The 13629-nt window shown below is 44.3% G+C and overlaps 1 protein-coding gene across 1 annotated transcript; it reads right to left on the minus strand.

Annotated features, from left to right (window-relative positions):
- Window positions 1-1520: 1520 nt before the first annotated feature.
- LOC308370028 (septin-5-like) lies at window positions 1521-11327 on the minus strand. Its single transcript, XM_080844587.1, has 12 exons — window positions 11199-11327; window positions 8694-9065; window positions 7365-7461; window positions 7026-7112; window positions 6624-6747; window positions 6254-6388; window positions 5761-5878; window positions 5571-5672; window positions 4709-4805; window positions 4187-4349; window positions 3616-3715; window positions 1521-1632 (listed from the first exon to the last, which is right to left on the minus strand). Exons 1-12 carry the CDS (start codon window positions 11322-11324, stop codon window positions 1564-1566), a joined length of 1590 nt encoding a protein of 529 aa, XP_080700713.1. The 5' UTR covers window positions 11325-11327; the 3' UTR covers window positions 1521-1563.
- Between the last annotated feature and the right edge of the window lie 2302 nt (window positions 11328-13629).

A 13629-nucleotide genomic window follows, 5' to 3' on the forward strand; every position in this document is an offset into this window, starting at 1 on the left:
TCTGTGGTCACATCATTAGCCCCTTGTAAAAAAAAAAGACATAAATGCATATATTTATCTGGAAACGAAACACTACGGTAGACTGAGGTTTCAATGACCACTTTATCATTGGGCCTGAGAATAAATCCTGTCATGTCAACTGGCCAATCCAAGGGGAGCTGAAGATTTCTACATGTAAACATCAAAATATTTGTGATTTGCTTTTAAAATGCATTTTCAATATTTCCATAGACTTGACATCTTTCTCTTATGGTAAATATGTTCTATTGTGTTTATGGTCGCAAAACAATTGTCAAAAACAAATAAAACAAATAAGCAAAAACTGAAAAAAAGAAACTGTAGCCTCTGGCTAGCGTTAAGTCATATGCACAATGGCCCCTTTCTTCAGTAGACCTGAGGGCACTAATTATGAAAGTATTTACAAAAAAGCTTTAGCACATAATGACTCAATATCATTGCTTATAAATGGCCATAGAACAAAGTTTACCCATGACATCTCTTTGCCACGAGCTTCAAGAGCCTGCATTCAAAATGAGCTTAAAATAGCCAGCCCCTTGGTGCGTGGAACAATCATGGGGACCAACTAAAAATTCAAGGCATTTGACATCTTAGTAAAGACAGGACAACTTTTATGAATACGAGTTACCATGAAAAATAACCTACTATTGTTCTACAGTACTTCATTTGTGTTGATAAGAAAATAAAACTATTTAGCAAAAAAAAAAAAAAAGCTTTTATCTTATTTCATGATGAAATATAAACAAAAGTGAGCACATACAGAACAACAGATGGCATTATTATTTAGAAAAAAAGAGAAAAAAAGTTTACAAACAAATATTATCACATTGTAGAAAATAATTAAATAATTATGCTGTATTCATTCTATAGAACGAGCTATTACAAAATACTCTTGGGAATTACATTGTGCATACACCAAAATGGCAAGCTAGTGAATTGGGTGATGGGAAGGCCAACCTTTAGCAATTGCTTACACTTTCATAACCTCACACAGCCTGCTGCTGAACTGCAACCACTGCTCATCATTGTAGGGGATTGTAAAAGGTCATACACTTTATACAACAGGACATCTCGCTAATACATCTTTATCTACAGAATTTACCAAAAGATCTTAATTTGCCCCCTCTCTCTACCTATAGTGGTCAGCATGGCTCTAGCCATGTTTTTTCCTATGTATCTTTAATGTACAGGACATACATTGTCAACATATACAGGTTTTTTTTACAGTAAATGCGTTTTAAACTGATTAAGACTTGACATGCTTGAGTGTGGAAATAAGACATCCCCTCAAAATATATCAAATGGAGGATATAAGTTAAAGCACAACAAGAGAGTGAGACAAAGACACAACAGGAGCAACAATGATGTGTCTACGTACGTACTGTTCTTCAGTCCCAAGGCTCATCCAGGTGGGTTATGTTAGTGAGACAATGCGGAGGAGGCGTGCGAAGAAGAGGAGGAGGAGGAGGAGGAGGAGGCAGAATGTCTCTGGGGTGATGGGATGCTGTTTGGCGGGAATGGGGAGGGGTTCAGGGAACGCCGTGGTTAATATGCTTCTTTCTGCGTGTGCATTTGTTCCTGAATCTTCGTCAGCATCTCCTGCATTCGTCGTAACTGCGATAGGAAGGGGGGAAAAAAAACAGGAGAAAGTTGTCCGTCAAAACAGTGAACTCACGTCAGTGGTCAAAATTGATCACATGGCTTAAAAAGTGGCTCCTGATTGGGCGTTGCTGCTCATAGACCTCCCTGTTACTCACAAATGAGTGGCTAAAGAGGCCTGAGGCGTAACCAATATAGCTCAATCTCTGTGGTCATTGCAGGGGACAACAAAAATCAATAATATGCACACTACTCTGATCACGTGACCCCCCAAGAGCTGCCGCAGAGTGGGTGTGCAGAAGCTTTATCACAAGCTTTTCTACACGGTCACCTAGGCCAAAGGACCTGATATTTGGCCATGAAGACTTTATCAGCCTAAGCATATTCACTACTACTATGTTTGAACTTTTAAGAGAGGTTGTAGTGCAGAGGTGTGCACATCTATCTGTCACGTGAGCAGAACTATTGATCATTTAAGAGTAAGGATGTCAAGATCATGCAGGGAAATTGACTTTAGAGGTTAAAAGTAAAATAGATTAACAATCTATCAGTGTCTGCATATGTTCCTTTGTTGTTGTGCAGCTGGGACTGCCCTCTTGGATAGCAATGCTACAGTGGATAGGGAGGTGCTTGTGGGTATATGTGGTTTAGAATTGACAACATAACCATTTTGAAAGAATTTAATGAAAGATGAAAACAACTCAAAAACAAACCAATGGTATAAATATAAATATATAAGGATCTAATATTGATTAGAAATGCTTCACAGTAACAATTCATCTTGGCACCCGTTTAACACAATCTGTTCTATTCATGAAATACTATACTAAGAGGATTGCTTTTAGCCACATTTCAAACACTCTTTAAATATGCACTTTAGGAATTAACATAAAGCCAAGTCCACTGTGTACACATACAGTACCAGTCAAAAGTTTAGACACACCTTCTCATTTTTTGAGACGTTTTTTCTTTACTTTTATCATTTTCTACATGGTAGATAACACTTTTTTTATCTTGTACATCATTCCATATGTGTTCTTTCGTAGTATAAATGTTTTCAGTATTAATCTACGATGTATAAAATAACAAAAGTAAAGAAAACACTTCTCCAAAAAATTAAAGGTGTGTCCAAACGTTTGACTGGTACTGTATATCTGCAATGCCTACCAGGGACTGAACACATATAAAGACACAGCCACAATGAAGTTGCAAAGGAACATGTTTATGAATACGGCACCTGTACAGCTCCTTGAATACTGCCGACTGGACAAGTGAATTTGTACAAAACTAAAACTATACAGAGAGCAGCACAGAGGAGAGGGATTCCCCCTCTGTATCAAGCATAGTACTCTTAAAACCAAGTTCCCATTTATGATGGCACTGAAATGATGGAAGAAAAACCTACAACATCAACAAGCAGCTGAGCAGACCCAACACTCCTATGTGAGCTCTGAGCCTTGCTGCTTACTCGCCCAGCTCTACAAGCAGGCCACAGGGCCACGGGGCTTAAGTGCTGGATGGCAGAGTGGTGCAGACTTCAGACTTTGTGTCTTGTGTGGGGCATCTTAACACCCAACAATGGGGACTACTCTACTTCACTACAGCACTTCTACCTATACGTGAGGTTGGACCATCCTATGAGGGACTCCATTTTGTATTTTTTTGGATTTCCCACCTACACCAAACCCTTCCGAGACGTGGCCACCTATGCCTTTCTTTGGTGTGTAGGCCCTTAGAGTGCACGCCTTGTGTTTACATGACCATGGAATATTCCAGAATATATTCTGGGGAAACTCAGGACCCCTCTGGATAGGGTGGGTGGTGCTCGGAGTGGGCTTCATGCTCTACATGTGGGTCCTGGTGCTGCTCGTGGCCGTGATCGTGGCTGTGATCGTGCCCGTGATCGTGCCCATGATTGTGCTCGTGGACGTGCTCGTTATGGCCACCGTGCCCATGCTCGTGATCGTGCCCGTGTTCGTGCCCGGCTCTATGCCGTACCTCTTCGTCTTTCTCACGGATCAGCTTTTCCGTCTCGCCGTCTGTCAAGGCGGGCCCCGTGGGTATGGGGAAGTCGGTGCCGCTCTCCCTGGTGAGTTTACTGATCAAACAAAAAACAAATCACTACTTGTAAAAAATACAACAACATGGCAGTACAGCTCTGCTGATGCAGCTGGGGTCTCTGTTATAGCAGCTAGGACAAATCATATTACAACATGGCAGTACAGCTCTGCTGATGCAACCAGCTGGAGTCTAGCATATTATAGCAGCTAGGACAAATCATATGTAACAAATAAAACTGGTCACTATCACTCCTTTCAAAGAGTTTCTCCATGTACATATACTACGTATATCTATGTGCATGTGAATATACATATGGATATGTAAGAAAAGAATGGATATGGCATGCTTTACAGTGCTCTAGGTGTGCCTATTAAACTGCACACTAGGTGCCCCACTTATAAGACCACACAGAGCCGCCCAGCAGGAGCATAGGCACTCTGAGATTCTTTTGAATGAAAAGTGCGTTAAAAATAAAATGAATTATTATTATCATTATTATTATTATTACTTGCGGTTGCGCTCCTTGACCACCATGCGGGTCATGCTCTGGATGCAGTGGGCGCGGTAGTTCTCGTAGTGGGTCTCCCGGGTGACGTCCTTCAGGTCCTGCATGTGTGTGCGCACCAGCATGTTCCGCAGCTTCACAAAGTCACAGTGTGCAGAGTTTTCCACTGCCAACGCACAGGTCACAGGTCATAAGGTCAAGCACGAAATAGTGACTCAGCACATTTTCAGAAAATTCTCAAAAATAAGTACCGAATCCATATTTCATTTTTTCTTATCTCAGAACTTCAGGCCTTTTGTCAACTGCAAGTATTAGCAATAGAAATAACATACTAGCAGTAGCAAGTTTCCTGTAATTCATCTATCAATGTAGAAATAATAATAATAATTATAATAATTATTATTATAATAACACACACAACATTGTTACTAATAATAATACTAATTATTAATAATGATGTGTTGTACTCAATATTATGAGTATAATATATATCATATTAGGAGTGTTATGTGTTGTGGAGTGTACCTTCTACGATGCCCCAGGGGTACAGGCGTCCCCTCACTCGCCTGCCTTTGGCTTCCACCACCGTGTTGCTGCCGATCACGGCGAAGGGAATGCTGTCCTGGAGAGAGGGAGAGGTGGAGGAGAAGCGCTCTGAGTGGATGAGGCAATGCAGTCAGAGCCACTGCACTGCAGACACTGCACCCTGTGGTAATTGGTCACTGCTTCACCCACTGTCTCATGCTTCCTTTACATCTAGATTGCTTTCTCACTCATCCCCCCCCTTTCTCTGACTCCAGCTCTACCTCGGTCGCTCGGTCTCTCTCTTTTTCTCGCTCTGGCTTGTGTGCGCGCACACACACACACACACACACACACACACACACACATAAAGACACACACACAGAGAAACACACATACACAGAGATACACACACACACACACACACACACACACAGAAGCACACAAACTAATTCTGCTCCCCATTCTGCCGGCCCTAGATCACCCCACCTAGCTCCCTCCCTCCCTCCCTCCCTCGCACTTCCCCTCTTTTTCAGGACCCACTGGTCTCTCTTTCAGGGCATATCAGGACACTGCAGTCTGCAGGCAGGTCCACTGTTGACAGAGACGACAGTGACCACAGTCCACCGTCTGCCCCTGACTGCACACACAGAGTGAGTGCATTGAGGACGTCCACTGCCAAAGGCTCTGTGCTATAAAGGGCACAACTAAAGACTTCATTTGGTAGGAAGTGGCTCATTTCGGATGCTCTGATAAGACCAGGCCATAGGGCACAAGATGTCTCTTTTTAGTATCACCTCAAGGGCAGTGTCTTACGAACAAATAGATGAGCACTTCTGAATGTAAGTGGCTGAAAGGAACCAACCTTTAGCTCCTGGTCCTGCTGCTTAAATTCTTCGTCCTCGTCAGAGTCACAGTCTGGAAACTGGTAGATTTTAATGCCATACTGCTCAATCTCCTCTCGAATCTGCACGAGAGGAACAACAGTTCAGAGACTTAGGTTTGACTGCAACAAATAACAGTCAGAAATGGAAAAGCCTTCTTTTTTGACTGACCTTGAATTTCTTTTTCTTGACCTCACTGGGGGTGAGAGTATCTGCCTTGGCCAGAACAGGTACAATGTTCACCTTCTCATGGAGGGCCTTCATGAACTCCACATCCAGAGGCCTGAGACTGGAGGACAGACACCACAGAGCTTTAATGTACTGAAGGATAATGCTGAATATGATCATATCTCATTTGACCAGTGTAAACAAAATACCACATATTGTTATGAAATTAAAACATATATTTTAATAGAAACGCAATTATTTTATAAACGATGACGTATTGTGTTTGCTTTGAATCAACTGATTGGAGTGCACAGTATGACTTTTGGCTTTTTTTGATTTTGCCTGCCCAGTACCATATCAACACCACAAGAGGGCGCTCTTCTACAAGCAACAACACTGGGATGATTTGCAGAATTGAAATGTTATGAATTGTTCCTATCACTGTGCAACCAAGTGAGACCGGGCAGGCGGGGGGGGGGGGACTCTCTGCTCTCACCCGTGGCCGAAGGGGGAGATGAAGTAGAGGCAGCAGTGCACGCGGTTGTCCTGGATGTTCTTGCGGTTCAGGCCGCTCTCGTCGCGGAAGTACTGCTCAAACTGCTGGTCTATGTAGTCGGCCACGGACTTCCAGCTGAGGGGGGCACACATAGAGACAAACCAGCACTGAGGAAACAGCAGTGCATCTCCTGTGACCCAAAGCTGCCTGGGTCACGAACGACACATTTTCCTTTAAAAATCATTTCTCATACATTCTAAGGCAACGATCGAACTAAAAATCAATAAAGTCGAATAATCAGTTTGTTTTCTATTGAATGCCAGATGTGATGCGATGAACAACAATGGCCCCAGTAAATCCCTCTACATACCATTCAGTGTTATTGACGGCATCCCCGAAGCCTGGCGTGTCAACGATAGTTAGTTTCAGCTTTACGCCTTTCTCTTCAATATCCACTGTGTGTTTAGTGATCTCTACTGTCTGAGTGATCCTCTCTGTGAACACCACACACAGATAACACAACAATTAAACATATCTATTTCATACCAAAATCTCCATATTATGAGTATATTCATTAATGGCTTACATAATGGATTGGATAGAAAGCTTCAAAGGCTTCTGAAAACTCCAAAGAGAAGTGATAAACTACAGTCATGGTCCCTAACCACAAAAGAAAGTAGTCTAAAATACTAAATAAGGAATAAAACTTCACGTTCAAACTAACATTTGACACAGCACACCGTTGGACACCGTTTCAACCAACAGGGCTCACCTTCGGCGTTCAGAAGCTTCCTGTCTTTATACAGGTCTGTGAGGAAGAGGCTGTTGACAAGGGTGGACTTCCCCAGGCCAGACTCGCCTGAGAGAGAGAGAGAGAGAGAGAGAGAGAGAGAGAGAGAGAGAGAGAGAGAGCTTCGGTGATACATCAAACAAAAGAACAAAAAGAACAAGAAAAAAACAAGAGCCGAAAGCCAATAGTCCCTGATCACTGTGGGCTCCCGGTAATAAAAGAAAAGGCTGTTTAATTCAAACCCTTTAAGTGCTGGCGCTGAGTCAGACAGACTTTTGAACTCATTCTAATCCGGTTCTTTGATGCAGCCTTTATACTGACCTGCCACCATGAGGGTGAAGTCAAAGCCCTTCTTCACAGATTTGCGATGCACCTGGTTTGGCAGTGTGGCAAAGCCCACATACTCCTTATCCTGGTCCTGGAGAGCGAGAGAGAGAGAGAGAGAGAGAGAGAGAGCAGAGAGAGAGAAAGAGAGAGAGAGGGAGAGAGCAGAGAGAGAGAGAGAGAGCAGAGAGAGAGAAAGAGAGAGAGAGAGAGAGAGAGAGAGAGAGAGAGAGAGCAGAGAGAGGGAGTAGATTAAAATCTGTGTGATATTTTGAAGCATGCACGCGAATTGTCGTCAAAGTGGGAATAGGGATCATGAAAGATACATGACAGAAATGAGAAAACAGTGGGAGATATCATGTCTCAAGATGTTTCAGGGATTCAGAAATATCAAGAGGTAAGGTCAACCTAAGGCTACCTGGCTCATATCCCAAGCCCGTCCCGGCTCATTGTTAAAGCGCATTCTATCCAAAACCACAGGTTTAAGAGAACCCTACCTTCTCTTAGACACAGACAGAGACCTTCAGTGTGTTTCACACTCAAACGGTGGCAGGCCTTGTGTAAATAAAATACTTTACAATGCTATAAAAATAAGCCGCCCCCGTTTAATTATCCGGATTTAGAAGCAAAACAGAGACCGCAGAAAGACTCCACACCTTCTCAGACATGGCATCAAACAATAAAAACGACAATCTTTCCAGCCTGAAAGGAAGTTGCACATTTAAAACATTCAAATGAATATCCTTGACTAAGGAAAAGCACATGTTTGTTCTTAAATGGAGCTTATAGGTCAGACTAATGTGCACTTTAAAAAGTACGATTTGAAAGAAATAGCAGTGATTGCAAATTCAAACACTTGACGTGAAAAAATAAAATAAGCAGAAAGAAATGTTGAAAAAACTTTGAAAGTTAAAAGAAAGGTTTAGGGGTATTAACTGCAACCTTTAAGTGTGAAATGTGAAATGTTGCACTCTGAAATCAGATATAATAGGCCAATTTGATATATTTCACTGTATGTATCACTGTGCTGTATGACTACAGGTAGATATATTCATCAGGACAGACTTATGTAACTACAACACCTGAAGCCCTTCGTCTTCATCACTCACACACAGCACCCATGTTGTCTTCATATATCTGATAGATAGATAGATAGATAGATAGATGGATACTTTATTAATCCCGAGGGAAATTTAGGAAAAAGGGGGATTTCGCCCTGCCCCGTGTATCAGCAGCAACATGGAGCACCACGGGAGCGGGATATGAACAGCCAACCCCATCCAAAAGAGCTGCCACTGGCCTCCTGGACTGGCCCCTAAGCATTACCTCTGACGCATCATAGGGGTCGTAGCGGCCCCAAGGGCTCTTGGGCCGCGAGGGGCTGATGGGCGATGTCAGGCTAAAGTCCACGGAGCCCCGAGGGGGTCTTTGCTCTAGTGTGGCCTCAAACAGGCCCCCCCTGCTGGCTGTGGAGGGCCTTAAATATGTGGGCGTCCCGGGGGTGAGAGGGCTGTCGCGGCCCTCACTCTCGCTGTCCCCAGCGGCGGGTTCATGGCCGTGGAAAGGGTTGCCCTCTGTAGGGGCATGGTGGTGCTGGGGGTCATGCTGTTCGTGGTGGTCGTGGTGATGGTGGTGGTGGTGACCCATGATGTTCTCCAGCTCAGAGTCCTCTGAGTCGTCCTTGGAGTGGCAGGAGTTCTGAGTGGGGGGGACCAAGGCAGACCGGGGCGGGACAAAGGGTGGCAGGAGGTGGCAGGGAGGAGGTAACGACAGGGAGCCGGCATTGGTGGGAGGAGAGAGAGGGGTTAATACGAGGAGGTGAGGGAGGAGGAGCAGGAGCAGTGGAGGTGACAGGGAGAAGTGGAAAAAAGAAGATATTTTCCCTTAGTGGTTTGACAAACATGACACTTGTGAGAAGGTGGTAAACACAATTCAAATGTCACATTTGGAAACACCTTGCTTGAGGTTTGCATGTATGTGTATTCACCATCGACTAACACTTACTTAGGCGTGTCAGCAAATGCTGTACGTTTTTTTAACAGCAAAAACGGATTAAAACAACAACTTCAAAACTATCCACAATGCGCTTCAGGTTTTCATACACAGTTCATCAGCAAACCTTGAAATAAAGTGTTACCAAATGAATAGGTTTTGTAAGTACAGGAATAGGTTACGTGAGGTACAGAGAAAATAGAAAAGGAAGAGACATTCATGTTAGTTTCCAAACAACATGAGGAAGAACGCAGTTAGAGCCAGAAGACAGCAGTCCGCGGTTGAAGCCAGAAAACCTGCAAGGGGATGCACGCTTGGGAACGCTTCAACTGATCGTATTCAACCTGAAATCATACACAGCAGATGCGATGGATAAAATACGGCACCCAGGTCAATACGCTTCCGATCCAAACACTTCATCTGGACCTAATGGGAGAGGATGAGCGATTCTCCAGAGGCCCGCAGTGGTGTACAGGCTGCTAGACAGGACTCTGCATGGACGGCAGGATCTCGTTTGGCAAGGATGTGGCAAAGGAGGCAGATCAGCCTAAAACTGCCACGTGGCTTGCTATAGTCAGAAGAAAGTATTCTAGCTATACTACATTACAACGTTATATTTGCTTTGCATACCGTCATACAGCAGAACCTTGATTAAATCTGATGTTTGCGCAAGTCCAAGACCTCAATATTCATGCAGACTGCAGGATGAATATGGAGAAGAAATCCAATATCCTTAGTGCAAGTCAGTCATGATTAAGGCCGCCGCAAGGGCCACCCAAACTGTGGGAGTATAACTGACTCCTCAAACAGATAAGACAGTGTTTTTCCGACATTATTTTCTCTACCAGAACTCAGAAAAGTCGAAAAACACAGGCATCGAAGATAGTGAAACATTGTGTTGAAGTATTGCTGTAGCTTTAATCGACAGATCCACCTCCCCCCCTGCTGTGAGTCTTCCCTGATTTGGTCACGAGTGTGTCTTGTATTGCATGACAATGACTTCCCCCCTCCCAGATTACCAATTCCAATTCGTTGGGCCAACAGTGAGAGGAACCAACTGTCCTTTGTCTGCGAGAAGACACTCTCTGGGGCGCTTTGGACCGGCGCCAGTGAGAGTCCTCAAGTTACTGTTGGTCCGGTCGCTCTGAGGCTTCTGTGGTGAATTATGCAGTCGTGAGGCCGAGGACAATGATGCAGGTCAACTCCTGAGGAGACTTGTGTGCCGGTGAAAAAAGTTATGATCCTGACCCCCTCCACTCACTCACGGTTTTGAATGGGGTTCTTGTGAATATGGGAGTTATGTCCCAGATTCCTGTTGGTTCTCTGATGAACTGGAGCAGGTTACCTTCGCTGTTTTAGGTCACCTTCGCTGTTTCTGGGTCTCTCACTAGCATCACTAACATCCCACAATGGCACCCAAGTATGGGGCATAGCTGCTACTTACTGATGGCTCGCCTTGGTCAAATACATATTCACATAAACTTGTTTGGCATGCTTCATATTTGACAATCCATCAATACTTCCACACTGGAAAGTCAATGGATTAGGTGAATGCATATACTACATAATATTTCTACTTACTAAATGCAAATTATTGACAGATATATACATACAAATGCCATTTAAATACTATACACAAATACAGACAAACACTTGCTTGTATGAAATATGTATTTGACCACAGGTTGCCTCGTAGTTTGAAATAGAATTCAGGCCATGAGCTTGTGGGTTGATGTTTGGGATGTCACCCAATTCAGCTGTCTGGTACAGTGACCCACACCAATGATTGGCTTGGGATCGTTATCATTTAGGGGGTCATGGTTCAGCGGTCAGTTGTACCTGTTCTGCCTCAATCTCCCTTGGCTCAGGGGATGTCGGGGCGGAATCCTGCTCCTCGGACGGCGAGTCGGCCTCATGGTCGCTATCCTCCATTGCTACTGGGGCTGCAGTGGTGCACTCTGCCATCTCCAACCAGAGAGAGGGTGGGGTGTTTTGTTTAAGGTGGGGTGGGGGGGTGACCATGAACAGGGTAGGGTGGGGCAGAGTCCATTGAGCGGAGCAAAGCAGGAAGGTGGTTTTGGGACGAGTGGGGAGGGAAGGGAGCGTTGAGTGTGACGGGCCAGGGTGAGACAACATTGCACGTTTGGGGGGGGGGAGAGGGGCGGTGTGGGTGGGGTGGGTGGGATGGAAGAAGAGATGGGCGAACATAAGATGGGGAGAGGAAAAGAAAACCATGAAATGATTAATCATATCCCAAGATCCATGAAAGAGTTCAATGAAAGAGAGAGGCTCTGTGGATGCTAGGAAAACACACACAAGGGCTGAATGTCAAAAGGAGGGAGGAGCTCTCCAGGGTGGGCGATTTAGTCTCTCGTCTCTCTTGGACTGATATCTACATTTATAAAATGGTCCAGTCTCTGCATCTGTTTAAGTATGGAGGTCGGTTTATGCTAAGCTAACACACAAAAGCATACACACAGAAAGGAAGCTGCTTCAAACTGTCACCTCAGAGGCACCACCCAGCTATTTCTTTGGATGGTGACTCTACTGCTTCAGCCTGTGCTATAATTGGCAAGACAAACTACAGGCTTTCTACAATAAATAGAACAAACATTTGACGTTCTGAGGCGCATACAGTGCCATGTCGTGCCAAACCTGAGATCAAAAAGTTGACTAAAATGCATGTTCTGTTGTTTTCAAAACCAGCAATTAACACGCAGACAGCACGTCATCTTCCCAGCTTTAATTGCATCGAGATCTAGTCCTTAAGGGCAGCAGGATATTAACAATCCCAGAATGCCAGATTAGGCACATGTGACCTCTATTCTAGCCTTGTGCATGCTGCACAGATCAATTGTCACTCCCCCCTCACCAACAAGCTCAACAATGACCCATTTAACCAACACTAATCAATGCGTCACTGGCTATCAGTACAGAACTGCAAACGTTAAAAGTAATTCAATGTTGTTATTCCTTCTTTGGGAAAACTGAAATGAGTGAAAAACTAGTTTGATGTATTTATCATTCATTTAGCTACTACAAAACTAGCTCTGAAATTGCTATAAATAATAGCAGTTGAAGAGAAAAACATAATCTTGATGCAAATTAGACTACTGTGAAGAGTTTAATGCTGGTCACTACACACACCAAAGAAAAAAAGCCTAACAGTGACTTCAGTCAGTGCACTAGGAAATAAAACTAGAGTTCGGCCTTGTGACTTACACAAACGTAGCCCTTTTAATTAAGAAACTGATGAAACACAACAAGCCTGAATGGTGGCGCTCACCTGCGTTATCCTTTAAGAGACGAATCAGCCTGAACTTGTGTTTCCGGAAAACAAACTGCCGCGGAGGCTGTCCAGAGCCCGGGCCTTTATACCGCTCTGCTCTGGGACGCAGTGTCCTTCAGCACCATTGAACTGCCTGCCGCCTCAGGCCGCCAATCACCACCCACTTCCACTGTGCCACTATCGACGAACCGGGGGGGTGCAGCGCCAGTCACTACCTCGCCTCTATATGGCCCTGCCAGAACCGTTCACAAAACCCACATAAAACTTGACTAAAAATTAGACTAAACAGTAAACACAAACAAAACTATTACTAAAGTTTCATACTGGAAATATAGGCATCACGGTATCAGGTTAGAGATATGCTGATTTGACTTCCTTTACCACAGACTAGCCATGCACTACTTCCCCGGCCTGTCAGTTCTCTCTCTCGTGCCAATAGTGCTGGGTTTCAGCCTACTGCATAGCCTACTGGCTGAAGTGCGCTCAAATGCGGTCATGCTCAACTATGTACATTTTCTAACCATGACACGGGGTGGGTGCTGGGCTACCCAGGCTCTGCTGATGCCATAAGACACCAGTCATCTGGGCCTATGGAACATCTTACCTCAGCAGAGCTGAAGCTCATTTTCCAGCTCTGTCTATTCTGTCTGCATTTCCAACACATTACCGCAAGTCCTGAAATGACATTTTAATATCATTCAGAGGATAGGTGTCACGAGGGACATGCTAATGTGCCTAGAGAAGAGAGTGGTTTGAATGCAAAGGGTGTTAGGAATCACTGCTCTGAATACCCTGCTTTGACAATTTTTTGGGTGTCATCGACCAATGCATGACAGGCATTTTGTTAGCTCATCTTTAATAACACTCTGTAGAACCAGAGTGATGGATTGGGCACACATTACGTGAGCCGAGGAACACCATCACACGCCAAGCCCTGCAGTGGAATCCGCAGGGTAAACGTGGTAGAGGGAGGCCAAGAAA

Source organism: Sprattus sprattus (genome assembly GCF_963457725.1).
Source record: "Sprattus sprattus genome assembly, chromosome: 9".
NCBI lineage: Eukaryota > Metazoa > Chordata > Actinopteri > Clupeiformes > Clupeidae > Sprattus > Sprattus sprattus.